Source organism: Lynx canadensis, chromosome A3, assembly GCF_007474595.2.
Source record: "Lynx canadensis isolate LIC74 chromosome A3, mLynCan4.pri.v2, whole genome shotgun sequence".
In the NCBI taxonomy this organism is placed as follows: domain Eukaryota; kingdom Metazoa; phylum Chordata; class Mammalia; order Carnivora; family Felidae; genus Lynx; species Lynx canadensis.
The window spans coordinates 107,585,035-107,603,308 of NC_044305.1; the positions used below are offsets into that span (position 1 = coordinate 107,585,035).

General features: G+C 43.6%; 1 protein-coding gene across 1 annotated transcript in view; it reads right to left on the reverse strand.

The window, feature by feature from the left end:
- Window positions 1-1,810: 1,810 nt before the first annotated feature.
- The window catches only part of TMEM178A (transmembrane protein 178A), a 52,393-nt gene continuing 35,929 nt past the window's right edge, over window positions 1,811-18,274 (reverse strand). Inside the window, exons 2-4 of the mRNA XM_030311244.1 lie at window positions 16,252-16,365; window positions 13,076-13,213; window positions 1,811-3,034 (exon numbers count right to left, since the gene is read on the reverse strand). Coding sequence (XP_030167104.1) covers window positions 2,793-3,034; window positions 13,076-13,213; window positions 16,252-16,365 — 494 coding nt within the window. The 3' untranslated portion in view covers window positions 1,811-2,792. The remainder of the gene's footprint in view (window positions 3,035-13,075; window positions 13,214-16,251; window positions 16,366-18,274) is intronic.

Sequence of the window (18,274 nt, forward strand, 5' to 3'; positions counted from 1 at the left end):
CCAAGGACTGGGGACCCAATGCCTGACTTTGGCAACATTTGCTCACAGTAAATAGAAAGCAAGGAACCGTTGGGCACATCACTCCTTGCTCTGAGCTCACTTTGGCTGGAAGGCAGGGGGGGCTCTGTTTTTGCCAGCACACGTTTGAATGTAACTGAACCCCCCTGGCTTCTGGGCATCTTTGTGGTGTGTGAACCCTTCAACCTTCTGTCACTCGAGGCTTTTTTCCATTCTCACCTCGAATCCCTAGGAAGCTTCTCAGAAACTTCAAAAGTCACTCACTCAGACACTGCTTTGGTGGTTGGAATATAAATGTTGAAGTGTCTTGACATCTTCTATGGGGATCTCTAAAGAAGACTTCAAAGAAACAGCTCTCCTGCTTTGAGCATTTCCCACATAAGTAATAAATGAAAATAATTCCCCTTGCTATATGTCTCTGATCTCATTCAGAGGGATGGGTTTATTAAACAGACCTGAGAGATTGCTGAGGAATCTCTCCACAGGCCCTGAGAGCCTGTGTGGTCACTGGAATCATTTAACCTCTTCCAAAAGGCTTATGTGACAATAGGTGGACACTGTCATTTGGAAATCAGGCTTTATTTGTAGGGGACGGGAGGGGGGAGGGGGTAGATGATCATTATCGTTATCCTTCCGCAAGTACCAAAGCAGCTTTTATAATAAAGAAAAACATATCTGGCACGAAAAAAAATCTGAAACAATGTCTTACTTCCGGATATGGCATCTTCCCCTATTTTACCGAGTAGCATTAGCACACCTTGTGTGCAGGAAACAGGATAATGTCAGAGGGAAAAGGAAAAGCTTAGAAGTTCGCTAGTGTCCACCCTTCTATTTAAAAACAAGGAAACACAATAGAAGGATTTTAACTTTTGTCCTATACCCTGCCATAGGAAAAAGATTGAGAAAAAAATGAAGCAAATTGAGTCGGAGTCTGATCCTCAGCTCCTTATCATAAAAATAGAATAAAAGTACCTGTCTCACAGAGCTTTTGAGAAGGTTAAGTGAAATCATACCGGGGCGCCTGGGTGGCTCAGTCGGTTGAGCATCTGACTTTGGCTCAGGTCATGATCTCACTGCTGGGCCGCACTGGGCCCTGTGCTGACAGCTCAGAGCCTGGAGCCTGCTTCAGATTCTGTGTGCGTGTGTGTCTCTCTCTCCGCCCCTCTCCCACTCGCTCTGTCTCTCTCTCAAAAATAAATAAAAACATTAAAAAAATTTTTAAATGAAATCATACCTGGGGGGAAAAAAGACATAGCCCACTTACTGGCACACCTTCAGTGTGAAATAAATGTTAACTACTAAGGAGGTTACCACAATGCTGGCCCAGAACAGGGACCTCAATCCAGCTGCACATCAGAATTTTCTGCGATATTGCTTCAAAAATACTCAAGCCTGGGCCCTGCTGCAGACATTCTGAGTCAATTGGTCTGAGGAGGGGCCCAGTTTAGATGTGGCTGAGAAATTCACCAGGTGACTTTCTTAATTTTTTTTAATGTTTATTTATTTTTGAGAAAGAGAGACACAGTGCGAATGGGAGAAGGGCAGAGAGAGAGGGAGACACAGAATCCGAAGCAGGTTCCAGGCTCTGAGCTGTCAGCACAGAGCCCGACGTGGGGCTCGAACTCACAGACCCCGAGATCATGACCTGAGCCAAACTCGGACGTTTATCCAGCTGAGCCACCCAGGCGCCCCTCACCAGGTGATTCTTCATGTGCAGCCAAGATTGAAACCTGCTGGCCTAGGAGGTCCAGGGACAAAGGAGAGACCGTGGTTCCTTAGCATGGGCTGACTACCAGATAGATGATAAAGGAAGAGAGAGGAAAAATTTTTTAAATACCATAGAAAGAAGTTTGAAAATGACACACACAAATAGCAAGTGTGTGGCTGCCACAAAAGGTAAATTATAACCAACCTAATGGAAGCAACTAGTAAGCCTTAGCAAGAGTCTTACTAAAACAACAGAATTCCTCCCTGTGCACATGGGTAAGGAGACCCGTTACCACTGCAGAAAAAAAGCACACCCAGACTAACAAGAGGGCAGTCATTTAATGCAGAAATCCAGTTAACAGAAAGAGACAGAGATTAACCAACAGGGAAGACATCGAACAATACTGCATAGTGTCACGGATTAGCTCTTACACGGTTGGTCTGTTCTTCTTAGGATTTGGATGCCGGTACAAAGACAGAGAAGAGACTTCCATTAAAAATAAATAAATAAATAAATAAATAAGGCAACAGAAGAGGAATCTTCCCGTGACAAGGAACACCCACCAATGATGCACAGATATTTGGTGCTGACACAAGACACCATTAGGACACGTGCCGAAGGGACCGCATTAAAACTTAACAAGCGTGGTACAATGACAAGAAAATTATACTTGCTTTGTTACGAACCCTTTTGCAAATAGAAAGGACTCTCGGGTAATTGTTATATACAAACTTTCTGAAATAAACGGCAATCATACAAATTTTCCCATTGCAATTTCCCCTTTTTTCTAAACCTAGAAATGTTCCATGGCACTGCTCCCAATTTCTCACAGTCAAAGCATAAATAGTCATTAAAGCACTTGAATCCACAGTAGTCTTGTCCGTAGAAAGGTATGGAGGTTTTGCGTGATTTTCTATCAGTCGTCCAGAAAGGGCTGGCAGGCAACGGTTTGGAACGTAAAAGACCGCTTTGTGCTTGGGATCCCAACTTGAATTCCACCACGTTCCTCTCAGGAGTCGTCGGCACTGTGGACGGGCCACCGAGCAGTGAACTTGAGTGCGGACAGTCATACCGTGGAGTCCCTGCCAGACTTTAGATGGGCAATCTTGGTCCGGCTAATAAACGGATAAGCGATGCACAGACCTCCAGCTGCCACGATAAAGCCCAAACTGCACCAGGCACAAAAGATGGACCAGCTGTAGCCATGTTCCACGTCATCAGGCAGGCTATAAATGAGCTTCGGGAGCCGGTGCAAGTCGTAGGAGATGCTGGCAGCATACGTACAGAGGGAGATGGTGCAAAATATCCCTATAAATAATGCAAAAGAGAACACGGTTACGGTGTTGCCTGCTAGAAGGCAAGTGCCACACAGGCCTCTGTGAAAATCGGGCCAACTGATGAAAAGGAGCTGTAATTCCCGCACTGGAAGTCGCCTGAATTCGTTCCACAAACACTGGAGAAACTTTCGTGCGCCAGGCTGTGCACAAGGTGTTGGAGGTAGAAGAGGAAAGAATACAGGAGGAAATTCTGACATCTTGAATTATTCAGAATTAGCTTGCTTGGATTTTATGTATGTTTGAACTTATTTTTGGCTTTTGTTCTTTTTTTTTTTTTAATTTTTTTAATGTTTATTTATTTTTGAGAGAAAGCGAGAGAGACAGAGAGAGAGCACGAGAAAAGGAGAGACACAGAATCCGGAGCAGGCTCCAGGCTCTGAGCTGTCAGCACAGAGCCCGACGCGGGGCTCGAACTCACAGACCGTGAGATCATGACCTGGGCCGAAGTCAGAAGCTTAACCGACTGAGCCACCCAGGCGCCCCTTGGCTTTTGTTCTTAAAACAATAAAATAAAAATTCTAACTATTTTTGAGGAAACGATCTTTTCTAAAATCACTCACACCTAATACGAGAGTCTTCCTTTCCCCTTACTCTGTACCTGATGGGATACATTTTTATGCAGTTACAAGCATCACACAAAGTCTATTTTCTTTTTCAATTACTATTTTCATTAGTATTTACCATGTTCCCTGTAAATAATATCTTACATGAAATTTTCAAGTGCTAAATTATGTTTTAAGGTACAGAGCATGGTATATACCAAGGCCTCAACAAATCATTGTAGGTTTTTTTCAATGGATGAATAAAAGCTTTTAAGGGATATAAATTAAATCCAGGATGTTGGAATTGATGTAAAATACCTGAGTTAGGAGATAATATACTTCAACCATTCAGAATATAGGAGGCAATTTGAGTGACATAAAGAAAATGGACAGGGACCCGTGGGTGGCTCAGTCAGTTGAGCGTCTGACTTCGGCTCAGGTCATGATCTCAGGGTTCGTGAGATCGAGCCCCGAGTCGGGCTCTGTGCTGACAGCTCAGCGCCTGGAACCTGCTTCGGATTCTGTGTCTCCCTCTCCCTCTCTGCACCTCCCCTGCTTGCACTCTGTCTCTCTCAGAAATAAACATTAAAAAAAAAAAAAAAAGAAAAGAAAAAAGAAAATGGACAGACCCCAAATTTTACTTTTTTGTACCAACACACGTATGTATAATTGTCTTTCCAGAACGCTAAAATCAAGACTTTGATAAAAATTCTCCAAACACAGTATTTTTAGTACTTAAGTGATGTTCCAAGGATATAGATGGTCTATTCCACCACAATGGACTGCCAGCGGTGCTCCTTTTGATGGGCAGGGGACCAGAATGTGGCAGTTGCTGACGATAGGTAATGAAAACAGAAATGAACACCTAGTGCAGTAATGGGATGCCCAGTTCTGTTCCAAGTCCGGTGCCTCTCTGCTTCATACTTTGGTTTATCCCAGCGAACAATGGAGGTTGTATCTATTTGCTTGAAAATTGCATTGAGGATATATTGAGCATCTCCATAGGTAATAGACATAGATTTGAGGGCTAAAAAGAGAGGGCCTAAAGTAACAGATTTCCCTCCATTCTTTTTAATAGAGCTCTGGCGATCAGAAACCAAATTCAGTGTAAGCAGCAATTGGGAGAAAATAAAGGTGACCTTAATGCCATTTTTAAGTGCCAGAATTCTGCCTGCACTTAAATCACATAAGGGCACATTGCCTGAATCCTTTTCCAATTGTGCATTTAGAAAAGAAATGTTTCAAATTAAGAGGATACTTGATCTGAGATAATTTGATATTTCCGACTCTTTGTCTAATTCTGTTTTTCCAAAAAGGATACAATCTTATCTTCTGACTTCCTGCTCCAGATTATTATGGCAAACATATCATTTTGAGTTCCCCAAAGATCAGATGGAAATAATTCTTCCATAAAGGAACAGGCCAGTCAAAAAATAATACTCCTCTGCTTTTTTCAAACCTCATGAAGAGCAAACGTTCTTATGTTTACATGAATGTTTTCACTGGCACCAAAACAAAGCCAGTGTTTCTATATAACAAAGTCCTTCTAAGGAATGCTGGTCATAGAACAATAAGGCAGTTAGAAAAAAATGATCTCTGGAGTATCAACAGGTAAAATATCATAATAGAACAATGACCCATTCACAGGAAAAACAACTCTATTCTGCATTCAGCTGTCTGCACAGAGATGAATGCCTAAAAGCAAGGCTTTTTACAAGTAATGTAGGTTTAATGACCTCTGAAAACTTGAGTTCAAACTAAGACTTTTAAGCATCCTTTGATGTCCAAATGCATTGGGCTGAGATGCGGGAAATGTGTCTTCTGGTCCCCAGATCTACCGCTGATCACTGTGTGACCTTGAAATTACCCGAGTCTTAGTTTCCTCAACCGGGAAAAAGAAATGGGGACTTAGTTACTGCAGACCCTTACAGTATCAAATTTCTGTGATTCTGTTATTCCAAAATAAAGGCACGGAGCAAGAACATTCCCCACCCCCACCCCCCCCACCAAAAAAAGAATGCCATGTATATACTATATATGCTCCCGTTGATTTTATACTGAACATTGATTTTATTAGCACCTCTCCCCTGCCAACTCCATAAAATTGCTTTTGGTGAAATGAATTCTAGTATAACACCACCGGTTTACACTGAATAGAAGCGGATTATAAGAAATCATCTACCCTGAAGGCTTAACCAGAAGGATGATTTTCTCTGCCCCTGGTGTCATGAATGATTGTGCCTTATGTCTACGGAGCTCATGGAGACTGGGAAAGATGTCACTAACAGAAATTCCTTTCTCTGGGGCGCCTGGGTGGCTCAGTCAGTTAAGTGTCCGACTTCATTCAGCTCAGGTCATGATCTCATGGCTTGTGAGTTTGAGCCCCGCACTGGGCTCTGTGCTGACAGCTCAGAGCCTGGAGCCTGCTTTGCATTCTGTGTCTCCCTCTCTCTCTGCCCCATCCCCACTCATGCTCTCTGTCTTAAAAAAATAAATAAAACATTAAAAAAAAAAAAAAAGAAATTTCTTTCTCTGACCAAGTTCCTGAAACTCCCTAAAGCTAATCAGTGGCCCACCATGAGCAAAAGTTGGGTACTTCATGTCATGCTTTTTGCTACTGATCTCACCCTCGGACCCATCTTGCCTTGCAAACCCAATTGTCCCTTTGTCGTATTTGTATTACTTGTATTTATTTTATGGTGAAATATCTATGTCTCTCAAGTTCTTTTTGGAAGAGGGCACTTGTCAGATCTGGATGAAAACCTGCCTTATTTTCTGCTGCCTTTACTCACTTTGCTTAAAGTTGGCAGGAGGGTTACTGCGAACCCACAAAAATTCCCCCGTCTGCCCTTCTCCCTTCCCACCAGTGCTCTCACAAGCTGCCCTTCGGTGACATTTTTAATTCTTCCAAGATGCTTTTGAAATTGTTCTGAGAAAGAGGAAAGCAAAGATGAACAAAACAGCATATGCGAGAGTTCCTCTTTTTCAGACTCTCACATCGTTCAGAGAGCTTGAACATAGGTTGCTGCCACAGCTGCTTTTTGTGGGGTGGGAAGGCCTGTTTGTGATTATTTCCAGGAAATGTACTGACAGGAGACAAAACATTGTTTCCACCTTGCCCAAAAAGACTTTATAAAAGAGGCCTAACCCACTGAAGATATTTTAAAAAGGAAAAAAAACTCCAACACTAAAGACACCAAGAAAGAGTGTTGATCATATTATAGGATTAAGGCCCACCTTCATGACCTTATTTTACCTTAATCACCTCTTTAAAGACCCCATCTCCAAATGCAGTCACACTGTGAAGTAAGGGGGGTTAGAACTTCAAACATCCGAATTTGGGGAGGGATACAACCCAGTCCGTAACATCATCTGTGGGTGTAGTCAATGCGTGAAGTATATTTCTATTCCTTTCATAGGTCTTAGCAAGAGTTTACTATTTTAAATGTTACTTGATCAGCTATTCAGTGATTAGTTATCAAGCATCTACTATGTCCCAATCCAGTTCTGATTATATTAGAGGTGGTTTAACGAGTCCTTATTGGTCATAGCCATGATGGGTTTGACGTCGCCATGATCAGGAACCCACTTCGCTTTCCAGCATGCATCTCAGGGCAAGGTAGTAGAGACCTCCTAGACTTTTGGTAAGTTCCACATAGAGTCTAATAGAGCTGAGCACATGGAGTCAACAAAACCTGATGAATGAAACTGACTTCTACAACACACTGAGTTCTACCAATCTAAGGACCAGTTCATCCCAAATTACCCCGTGTAGGACTTACCCCCTAGAGCCAGTTATTGCTGTTAATGCTGCATTTTTATCATTAGCAATCTAATTAATGCAAGGTATGGGGCAGGGGTATGAAAAGATAAATAAGGTACCACGCCTGCACTCAGAAAGTTCAAAATCTAATGGTCCTTCCTGATGATCCATGGAGAGAGACGTCGTCTCTCCTCCATTCTTCTCCGAGGCGTTCCTTCCCTTTCGCTCACTCCCTGACCAGCCAGAAGTCCCCCTCAGCTACCACTGACAGTCTTCAGCCCAGCTGGTGGTGCCTGGGGAGAGAGGTTCTTGAGTCCCAGCCTCGGTCATGGTTATTGCTGGTAGCATCTTCAAAACAGTGAATAATTGGGGGTATAGCTCAGGGGTAGAGCATTTGACTGCAAAAACAGTGAATAATTACTGGTTCTGAAAAGCCCTGTATGCAACTCCTTTTCTTATAAAATATTAAAAAGTTTTCTACCAATATTCTTAATTAGAAGATACCAGGATATCACAGAATTATAGGGTTGGAAGGGATCTTTTGCGGATCAGGATGGAAGTAAATTTATGCAGCCGTCCCAGATCATCAACCTAATTTCCTTCCCTGAAATCTTCAAGGTGCCTGTGGCCAGCTGGCAAGCTGTAATTAGGGTAACTGGGCCCACTCTTCGGACCATCCTCCTTTGATGTGCTTAACAGTCCGAAAGGAGTGAGGCCGCCTCACCCTGGTTAGCCTTCTTGATAAATAACACAACCGCAACACCCCAAGGCATAAACATTGATTTTTTTTTTCACTCCTTCAAAAGACAGCCTGCCCATCATTCTGGTCTCTTTGCTCTTCCAGCAAAAATGCCTCCTGCGATTTTTCACGCAGATTGCCCAAAAAGCCATTCCTCAATTGTCTTTCCTAAATGAATAGGCAAGACTAACAGAAACAGACAAAACTTAAAAAAAAATAAAATAAAATAGAAGGTCCACAATCTGCAATTATTAAATCCAAAACATCCACTCTTTTCCTGAAAGGTTGCAGCAATCCTGTTTAATGCAAACCCTGACCTGATGTGACATGAGTCTATTTATAGTCCTTATTGATCCTGCTTCATGTGAATATTCATATGTTTTGCTGCAGAAATGTTAATGTGTTTGATTTCAGACCCTGCTGAGGGTGTTAGATAACATAAGGTATATTCACCATATTTACTTTTCTAAAATGAAACTTAAAAATCCTGAATTCCAAAACACATCTGGCCCCAAATGTTTCAACTGAGGTCCTAAGGACCTGTGGTTTTAGGTCATAATCAATGGACAACCTAGATAATTTCATTTATCTACTACAGCGAAGTCTTTTTTTTTCCCCCCTTTAATGCATCAAAGCAAAGGAAGGGATAACCCAACATGGGTGTTGACTGTTCCTGAGCTTTGCTGGGCAGCCTGGGCTCTGTCACTTTTTGTCGGCTGTCACAACACTCACTGGACAGCCCTGCCTGTGAAGGGGAATGAACCAGTGGGCAGTGAGGCCCCCATCGAGAAAGGCCCAAGCTTTACCCAATTTTTGAGATTCCCAAGATTTTAAAAGATAATAAAACAAAAGCAACAGCAACATAAACGTTACATTTTAAAATGTTTGCTTTGAATAAGTTAACCCTTTTAAAGATCTGTGTATATATAACTGAAATTATAAGTATCGTGATTATATCACCATGGCGATGCATCATTGAATGTTGATGGAAATAGGCTTTCACAGCACCCCGAGAGCAGAAGATAAACTGGAGGATGTCTTAATCCCTCAGTCCTCTGCTCGGGCCTCTTCGATCGTGTGTGGGGGGGGGGGGGGAGGGAGGGAGAGCTCAGAGGCCATGAAGTCGAAAGGCTGTATCTGGGGGGCTCTGGGGGATGTGAGGCCTTCCCCGGGTCCTGCTGGAAGGCCCCTGGAGAGGCCCCAAAGGGGGGAAGGGGCCCAGAACGCGGCTCCCATTGTGAACAGTCAGCAGCACTGCTGGTCCACATGTGGGTAATCAAGAGCTGTCTGTATGCAATAAGGCAGAAGGAGGAAGACTGTTTCAAAGTTTCCATTTTAACATCTCAAACTGTCACATCCCTGATGCTCTCCATTGAAGGTTTGGCTAATAAGTTCAGGCGGAGAACGAAGATGCCAGCGCATTAGAAGGGGCTAAGTTTAGCATCAGAAATCTGTGGGAGAGATGCTGACAAGCGCTGCTGAAGACACTTCTGCTTAATTAAAATCAATTCTTTTAACCCTTAGTTGCTCTCTTCCACTGCTACTACACATGAACATCCTCCAGCTAATTTATCTTGTGCAGTGGATTAATGTCGCTACCCCGGCATTTACAAAGGAAATATAAAGGCACGATTTGAAATAGCAAAAATCAAACAAACCTCTCTAAACCCTACAAGGAAGGGAACAGATGAACACAACACAGCATATCCACCCCTCGGACGAGCATGTAACTATGGAATACCATTGAAAACAACAGAGCAAAAAAACAGAATAATGTGGGGAAAGCTTATGGCAGGATGTTATTTTTTTTCCTAATTTTTTATAATGTTTATTTATTTTGAGAGAGAGAGACAGAGACAGAGACAGAGAGCCAGAGCACAAGCAGGGAAGGGAAAGCAGGCTCCAGGCTCTGAGCTGTCAGTAGAGAGCCCGACGCGGGGCTCGAACTCACGAGCCTTGAGATCATGTCCCAAGCCGAAGTCGGACTCTTAACCAACTGAGCCACCCAGGATCTCCCCTTTCTTTTTTAAATTTTTTTTAACGTTCATTTATTTTGAGAGAGACAGAGACAGAGTGCAAGTGGGGAAGGGGCAGAGAGAGACAGGGAGACACAGAACCCAAAGGGAGGACGTTAAATGGAAGCCCAGAAGACTAAATACTTTACTGTGATCATGGTTACGAACATCTTTTTTTTTTTTTTTTTAAATGAGGCAAACTCATGGGCAAGATTTGGTCCAGAATAAGAAAAATATTTCAACAACCTCCTTTTTCAGGTGGTGGGATCTACAAGAGGATTTTCTCCTTATTCCCAAATGTTGGGCCAACCAAACATTTGTTTGGCCAACCAAAAGCCAAGAAAACTGGACGCTGTTATGTTGTGTCTGTTAGTCCTTCAGGACTGGTCATCAGACTTCAAGTTTCTAAGCCTGGGGTATGTTTTTTTTTGGCTGTTGTGGGTTTTTTGTGATTGTGGCTATTGTTTTGCTTGTTTCGTTTTTGTTTAACAATTGCACATGGGCTTTTGATGATAAATCCTGAGGATGCCTGAGTCAATCTGGCTCGGAGTTCTAGTCTACATAAGGATCAGAAATAAGGGCTGAGCATGGAAATGTGGAGCGGGGGCAGGACGCTTGGCTGCTAGCCTTTCTCCCTGCCTACCCAGTGCTCAACAACCACCCCCCTTTATTTAAAACCAGTCCGGCCTGCGACCTTCCTAGGAACTCTCACTAGCCCTGGCTTTTATGGCCCAGTGATTTATTTTACTGCTAACGATTGTTTTATATCTAAGAGCATCCTAAATTATTTATGCATTACCCATATTAAAGTGTGCTTTAAAACCACCACTAAGGTTTTCTTGTCTATAGCTTCTCTCATTTTCCTGACAAGGGGATATAAGGTGAGTCTTTCCAGGGTTGGGAGGGGAGGCGAATCTGCAGTTCTTCGATGTATACACGGACGAGAGTCAGGAAAATGGGGGCTCAACCAATAATGGGAGGGAAGAACATGGATGAGATTTTTAACGACCATTATGCCCCAGCAGAGGCTTAAAGGGATCCTCTGGGCAGACAGGCCTCTCTGCTTTTTGCTACCCTGACTCATCCGTTCTGCAATTTGGATTTTAAATGAGGTACCCAATGGCCAGTCTGGAGGGTTCAAATCTTCCTCCAAAACCTCAGGACCTAGAATTTTAGCCTCCCTGTGCTACAGTCTAAGAGCATTCACCAAAATATGGAAAGCTCAACTTGGTTTTCTGCTCAGACTACTCAGGGGCCGTGTGACCTCAGACGGTTCTGTCAGGGTGCTTACGACGAAGACGATGACCCATCTTGCTCACAGAGAGAGAAAGGGGCTGAAGGAAGGGCCCCTGCCTGTGACTTGGGTTACTTAGGCTGCCGATTGTCCGACCACACCAGAAAGCAAAGCGCCACCTACCTGTTAACCCTGAAAGAAGGACAGACAGGAAATGGTGCCAGCCAATGGTGTCAGGCATCACTGCCTCCAGTTAACCGGTGGGGGAGCGGCTATTAAGGAAGAAGCGCTAGCAAACCCAGGTGTGGTCGTTTGAAAAACTGAACTCCAGAGAAATAGGCAATAGGCTCGTTCAAAATGGCGACATATGCAGAGTCATATTGGCTCCGATACTGAGTAGACTTGTGAAACTGTTAATTTGCCATTTACTAATCACTAATACATTAATTACCTTGTGAAAGAGGAGAAGGGAAAAAAAGGTTTCTTCCCTGTAGCCGCCTTCAGTGTTAGCTGTCAACTCAGCTCCTGACTCCTTTTTAGACAAAAGCACCCTTCACCTGCTAATCAAAGAGACCACAGGCCTGTCTCCACACACTACCCCCTTTCCAATACCCTGCTTGAAGATCCCTCTTCTGCTTAAAACCTGGTGGCCTCCATTACCCTTGGATTGAAATCCAGCCACTGCCTGCATCTCCCACCTCAAGAGACACTATCCTTTTTCTCCCTGCCCTCCAACCACACTGGTCTTCTTTCCACGCTCGAGATACACCAAGCCACCCGTGCCTCAGGACGCGGCTCGCCCTGCAGCACATGCCCGCCCTCTGCCGGCTGCTTTCCATGATTTAGCTGGGAAATCACCTCAGCCAGGTGTTCCCTGAGACCCCTGTTCCACCTTCTTTGTTTTCCTCACAGTATTTATCATTATCACAAGTTATGGTCTCTGTCTCCCTGCGACAGAAATGGAGAAGGATTCTGTTTGCCTTATTCATGGTGTCTCTGGTACCTAGAGTAGTAAGTCCTCAAAAAACATCTGTGGAGTAATTTGTGTGTAAAAATGACACCACGGTGCCTGGGCGGCTCAGCCGGTTACGCATCTGACTCTTGGTTTTGGCTCAGGTCATGATCTCACGGTTCGTGGGCTTGAGCCCCGAGTCCGGCTCTGTGCTGACAGTGTGGAGCCTGCTTGGGATTCTCATTCCCTCTCTCTCTCTCTCTCTCTCTCTCTCTCTGCCCCTCCCTCACTCATGCTGTCTTTGTTTTCTAGAAAGAAAGAAAGAAAGAAAGAAAGAAAGAAAGAAGAAAGAAAGAAAGATGACACCAAAGACACCACCACTAAGAGAAGTACTTTGAGTTAACTTTCAGCCTTGGGGGCGGGTTGTGCTGATCACTCTTTCTCTCCTTGCGGGCTCCTGATAAATGATGACCAGGGCTTGCCAGGAGTCCAGGCCAGGGCTAGGGACATGGTATGAAGCAGAGACAGAAAATACAGGGCTGGCTCATACGGAGATCAAGCCCAAGACATTTCTGTCCAACCTTCTCGGGGCCCACAGTGGAGAAACCAGGCCTGTACTATTAACACTGCTGTTTTCTTTAAATTGTGTATTACCCACAAAAGCCAAACGACCTCTGGTTGCTCTTTGCACAAGTGACAGCAAAATTAACAGAGCGAGGCTGGCCACAGGCAGGCAGCCTCCACTTTTGCTGAGGTGTTGGGCGTACCTGTCATGAGGAAAAGGAGTCCGGCCACGTGTTGGGTCAAGCTTTCCTCCCAGAAGAAACTGACCGTGGCCACGATGCAGCCACAGAGCAGGACGGCTACAGCCATGCCCAGGAAGCCGGCAGTGATTCTTCTCAAGTCTACTCTCGAAACACAAACATTCCGAATGAAAAGCAGAAGCAGCAAAGTCATTGAAAACCAGAGAACGAAGAGCTTTGTATACACATTGTCAAAACTAGTAAGTGACCCAGGCAGTCTTAGGGTCTGTGGGGCTGAGGTGGTTTAGGGAAGTCTCTCCCCAGGTATTCCAGAAGAGGACAGACGGGGTCCCGCAAATCCAGGGGGCAGAGTCTACCTTCTCTGAGTCCACGGAGAAGTCTGTACCCCACGGAGAGTAGGCCAGAGGACAATGCCAGGGTAAACCTGGGTAATAGATAGCAAGTTCCTTAATGTACTGAGAGTGAAGTAGGTAAGAGAAATATCTTTACTTCCCTTAACAGAGTGATGGAAATGTAGCTTACCACCACTGTAGTGGCTCTACTTAATCTGGCTTTGGAGAAAGAGCCCACAAAGTGTGTTACAGTGAAATATGGTTTTACCTGAGCACCTTGATGGCCGATTGTTTTATTTCTCGCTTACATCTACTCCTGCCTATTTTCAAAAAGGATTTGAGAAAGTGGAGGCAATCGTGGTGACTGAAATGGGGCCCAAAGTGCACATATGGGATTATCTGCTCGTAAACTCCCTCTCCCCTTAAACACAGGCCCCACAGCCCAAGTACCCATTTCCACAGGCTGAGGAGAGACCTTTCTCATGGCCAAGTGTCCGCCGTAGACACAACCGGCAGGTATGGTCTGTCACAAAGACGCAATCGGGATCCCGGAGCCAAAAACCCAGCCCCTCCACCACCTCCTAGGCAAAACCAAGAGATGGACGGACTGCAGGCACCTGACATTGTCACTCTGATTGCTACCCTCAAGCAGTGCTCTGATTGCCCACCCTCTGCTATTTCACTTCTTCTATCTCCTTACCTTTTGTTTGAACAAATGTACATTTTTAAAATGGTTAGCTGAATACCTGTGACCCTTCTTAAAACAATAGATCTCAAGCAGAGATCTGGTGCCCCTGAGGCCAGTCAATAGCTCTGGGCACCCTTGGGCCATTCTTTTTTTTTTTTTTTTTTAATTTAATTTAATTTTATATATGTATATATTTTTATTTAATTTTATTTAAATACAAATTAGTTAACATATAGCTTAATAATGATTTCAGGAGGAGAATTTAGTGATTCATCCCTTACATATAACACCCATTGCTCATCCCAACAAGTGCCCTCCTTAATGTCCATCCCCCATTTATCCCATCCTCCCCACACCTCCCCTCAGCACCCTCAGTTTGTTCTCTGTATTTAAGAGTCTCCTATGGTTTGTCTCCTCTCTTTTCATCTTATTTTTCCTTCCCTTCCCCTATGTTCATCTGTTCTGTTTCTTAAATTCCACATATGAGTGATATCATATATTTACTTTCAAAGGGATTTCCCATTTTCAGCTCAGAGCATCTCTGCCTAGATGAGGAAGTGTAGACACCTCAGACCAAGGGCCAGGGACAGTGATAATTTAAAGGGGCTGAGTTTAATGTTAAGGGTATAAGTCATTTGGAGACATCCACATCTGAACAGGGGAAATGTCAGAAGAGTTCAGTCATTAGTATCTCAACTCCCTAAATTCCCTGTGGTTTCAGTAGTAATTCTGTTGTCTATGACCGTTAAAAGGTACAAGGTTCAGATATAATCCACATAGGATTTGCATCAGTACCAGACATGTTAAGCTTATCTGATAAACATGGTACAAATCACCAAATATAACTTTCTCAGAAAGGGCTATGCATGCAGATACCGAAAGTCTCTTTCTGGGAGAACCTCCAAGAGGATGAAGGGAACACTCAAATACCGTCTTGCTGGGCAACAGCAGGGCACAGACTCCTTGAGTACAGAGGTGACGCTCTTTCTCAGGTTCCTATGTCAATCTTTTCTCACCAGACAGAAAAATCAGTGACTGTGTGGCTTTCTAGACTTGTTGATTAAGGCAAAGAACTCCAAACACGCTCATAAAGAATTCAGATGTGAGAACACTTAGATAAAACTCTCAGACCTGCTGAGAAATGCTTGTTAAGATCAGCCAACAAGAGAGAGTTCTCAGGGAGTCATAGCACTAAGGAAAAAACCACATTTCAGCCAATGACTTTCCAAGTCCTAAATCTGCCAATCAGAGTATGTGTAACATTGAGACTGCTGCTGGAGCCGTGTCATAAGAGCTTCCATGGTCGGGTGTGGAGTTCAAAACAGAGCCTTTCATCTGCAGAGATTTCCTCACAAAATGAGGTTCTGCTTGGTTTTCTGCAGTGGCCTTGGCCACCCAACTGGATCACCAACGTCCTCGCTGCTTATGTCATTGGCAAATGACAGTGTCGGCCTCCGATTAGGGTCTAGTTTTTTTCTCTCTCTTTTTTTTTTTTTTTTTGCTTTCCTGAGTCATCTATCACCAGGCAGCATGAGTCAGCAATTTTCAGGTAGATATCTGCCCTCTTTAGTATCACATGGCATGGTCCTTTCTAGATTTTCACATTTTCCTGACAGTGAAAAAGAGTAGTTCCCATCATGGAGATGTCCTCTGATAACAGACCTCCTCTGAGAAAATTACAACATGCACTCATAAAGATATTTTGGCAGAAATACCAAGGTCTGAGATAGACGTGGTAGCTAAAATGAATATTCTACAAACGAAACAAAACCGAGAGTACCTAAGGTATAATCTCCTTGGTTTACTAACCTAAGTGGCCGAGCAGATCTTCATGCACGATGACTTGGTAAAGAAAAGATGCAGGAGGCCATTTCGGTACAGATGCCCCCAGGGCAGAAACACACACACACACACACACACACACACACACACACTGCCCTGTCTCGAAAAGCCTCAGGCCTGATTTTCACACGTTCCACCTGTAAATAAGTTGTGACTGCAGCCTAGCGAAATGACTCCCTGAGTCTCTGACCAAGTCGGATTGGGCCCACATAGAATCAGCACAACGTCCTTCCGTCCAAACCTGAGAGGGCTGGTGGGAATACTTTTTGTGCGGCAAGACACCATTTCCTCTCTGACCCGTTCCCAGAAATACTCACGAAGCAGGTGCCATTCATCTTGCTGAATTGTCTTGGTTAAATTGAAAGGAATGTTTCGTAAGCGGATTGGCTGAGAAAAGTGGTACTTGATGGCTGTGCATCGCTGTGCAATACCTTGAAGGAAATAAGAAATGCGATTTACTAGTCCGTGTATTTGTAATAGAATTCTGGAGATCTACAGCCCAATAATGTGTCCTGAACTGGGTTGAATGGGGGGAGGGATAGGAATCACCTGATGACTCTCAGTGATACAGGCAAGTCAGAGCAGTAAAAATCTAAAACGTGAAATAATTTTTTAAATCATGTGTCACTTGTGAATGTCATAAATTTGATAAAGATCTAAACTCCCCAAATTGTTTTTCAACGCTGAGTTTGTGTTAACTAAACACAAAACTCCTCAAGGAAAAATGGCCTAAAAGTATACATGTGGTTGGGGGAAATCAGCTTAAAATTTTAAGTTAACCCAGATAAATTACATGTGTCTGAACTTGATCCAATCTCAAACGGGTTGCATCAAAAAGTTCATTAGGAAGTGTGTTATTTGGAAACCAGAAGACATTATTTATTCCATGAAGACAACCCTCTATGTGGTGGCTTAGGTGGTGATTCAGTCACCAGATAACCCTCAAGAGCCTATTTAACCCCAGGGCAGCTGATGCATTTCCTTAATACAAATTTTACTGACCTAAATTCTGGGTCCCAAGAGAAAGAGTAATACTAAAAGTAGAGAGGGAAACGAAAATTAAAGTAGAGAGGAGAAAGAAAAAACTTTCCCTACCTTTTCTGGCTGCATGCCCAGCCCTAGGCACAATATTTTGAAATGAGCAAGTATACCCATCGATTTATCTAGTATCTTCTCCTACCCTCTCTCCCAACCCATGCTTTTATTGCATAAATAAATACGGGCTTATTTTTCCCCTAAAATCTTCTGAGGCCCATGATTCAGCCTGAATCCTATGATAACCCTGCAGCTACTAAAAAAAAATCCTCATAGATGCAAATAAATGTCTAATTTCTGGAATTTAATTACTTATAGAAATAAAACTTTGGGGGGCACATAGGTGTCTCAGTCGGTTAAGTGTCTGACTCTGTTTCGGATCAGGTCATGATCTCATGGTTTTGTGAGTTTGAGCCCCACATCCGGCTCTGTGCTGACAGCTCAGAGCCCGGAGCCTGCTTCGGATTCTGTGTCTCCCTCTCTCTCTGCCCCTCCCTTGCTCGTGCTCTGTCTCTCTCTGCCTCTCAAAAATAAATAAGCGTTAAACAAATTTTTTTCTTTCAAGTTATAAAAAAAAAAAATGTACATTCCTGGATGGACCCCACCCAAGATATTCTAAATCAAAGGATTTGGGATGGAGCCAGGAACCTGAACTTTAACAAACATCCCAAGTAATTCTGAGGCAGGCAGTCCTTGAATCTCACTTTGAGAAACACTGCCCCAAGACTACCTCTGCTTTGGGGAAGATTTTTCTTTTTTTTTTTTTTTTTCATCATGAAACCACCAATTCCCTCAAAGTTTGAAGCTCTATTTTTCTCCTTGTTTTTTCAACATGGGCCCGTGGCAGTGGTTCTGTGGTCTAAGGCACATAAGTTAGATGTTTACATAGAAGTCAGAAAACGCCTGTGCTTAAAAAGAACAAACAATCTAGGACGAGAATAGTAGCAGATAACATGCTGCAAATGTATTAATAGCTTGCATTTGTATTTTTCAAAACTGTCATTCCAAGCGGTATTCATCCTCTGGCTGACCTTGAGGCTCTGTAAAGCAGGGAGTGAAGGCTAAGGCAGAGCTGAAGACATGAACGACATCCACACAGAGCCCATCAGCAAACACTGGGACTTATTAGTTCCAGGCAGCTAAGGACATTCCTGTCCATTAGCTTCACACACAGCTGGTCAAGCAGAGACTTCAGGGGCCACATATGACAAAGAATAGAGACTTTACAGAATCAGTTAAGGAAAGTCACTAAAGAAACCAACAACAACACCGCCAAATAATAACAAACCCTGTGGAGGAAGAAGA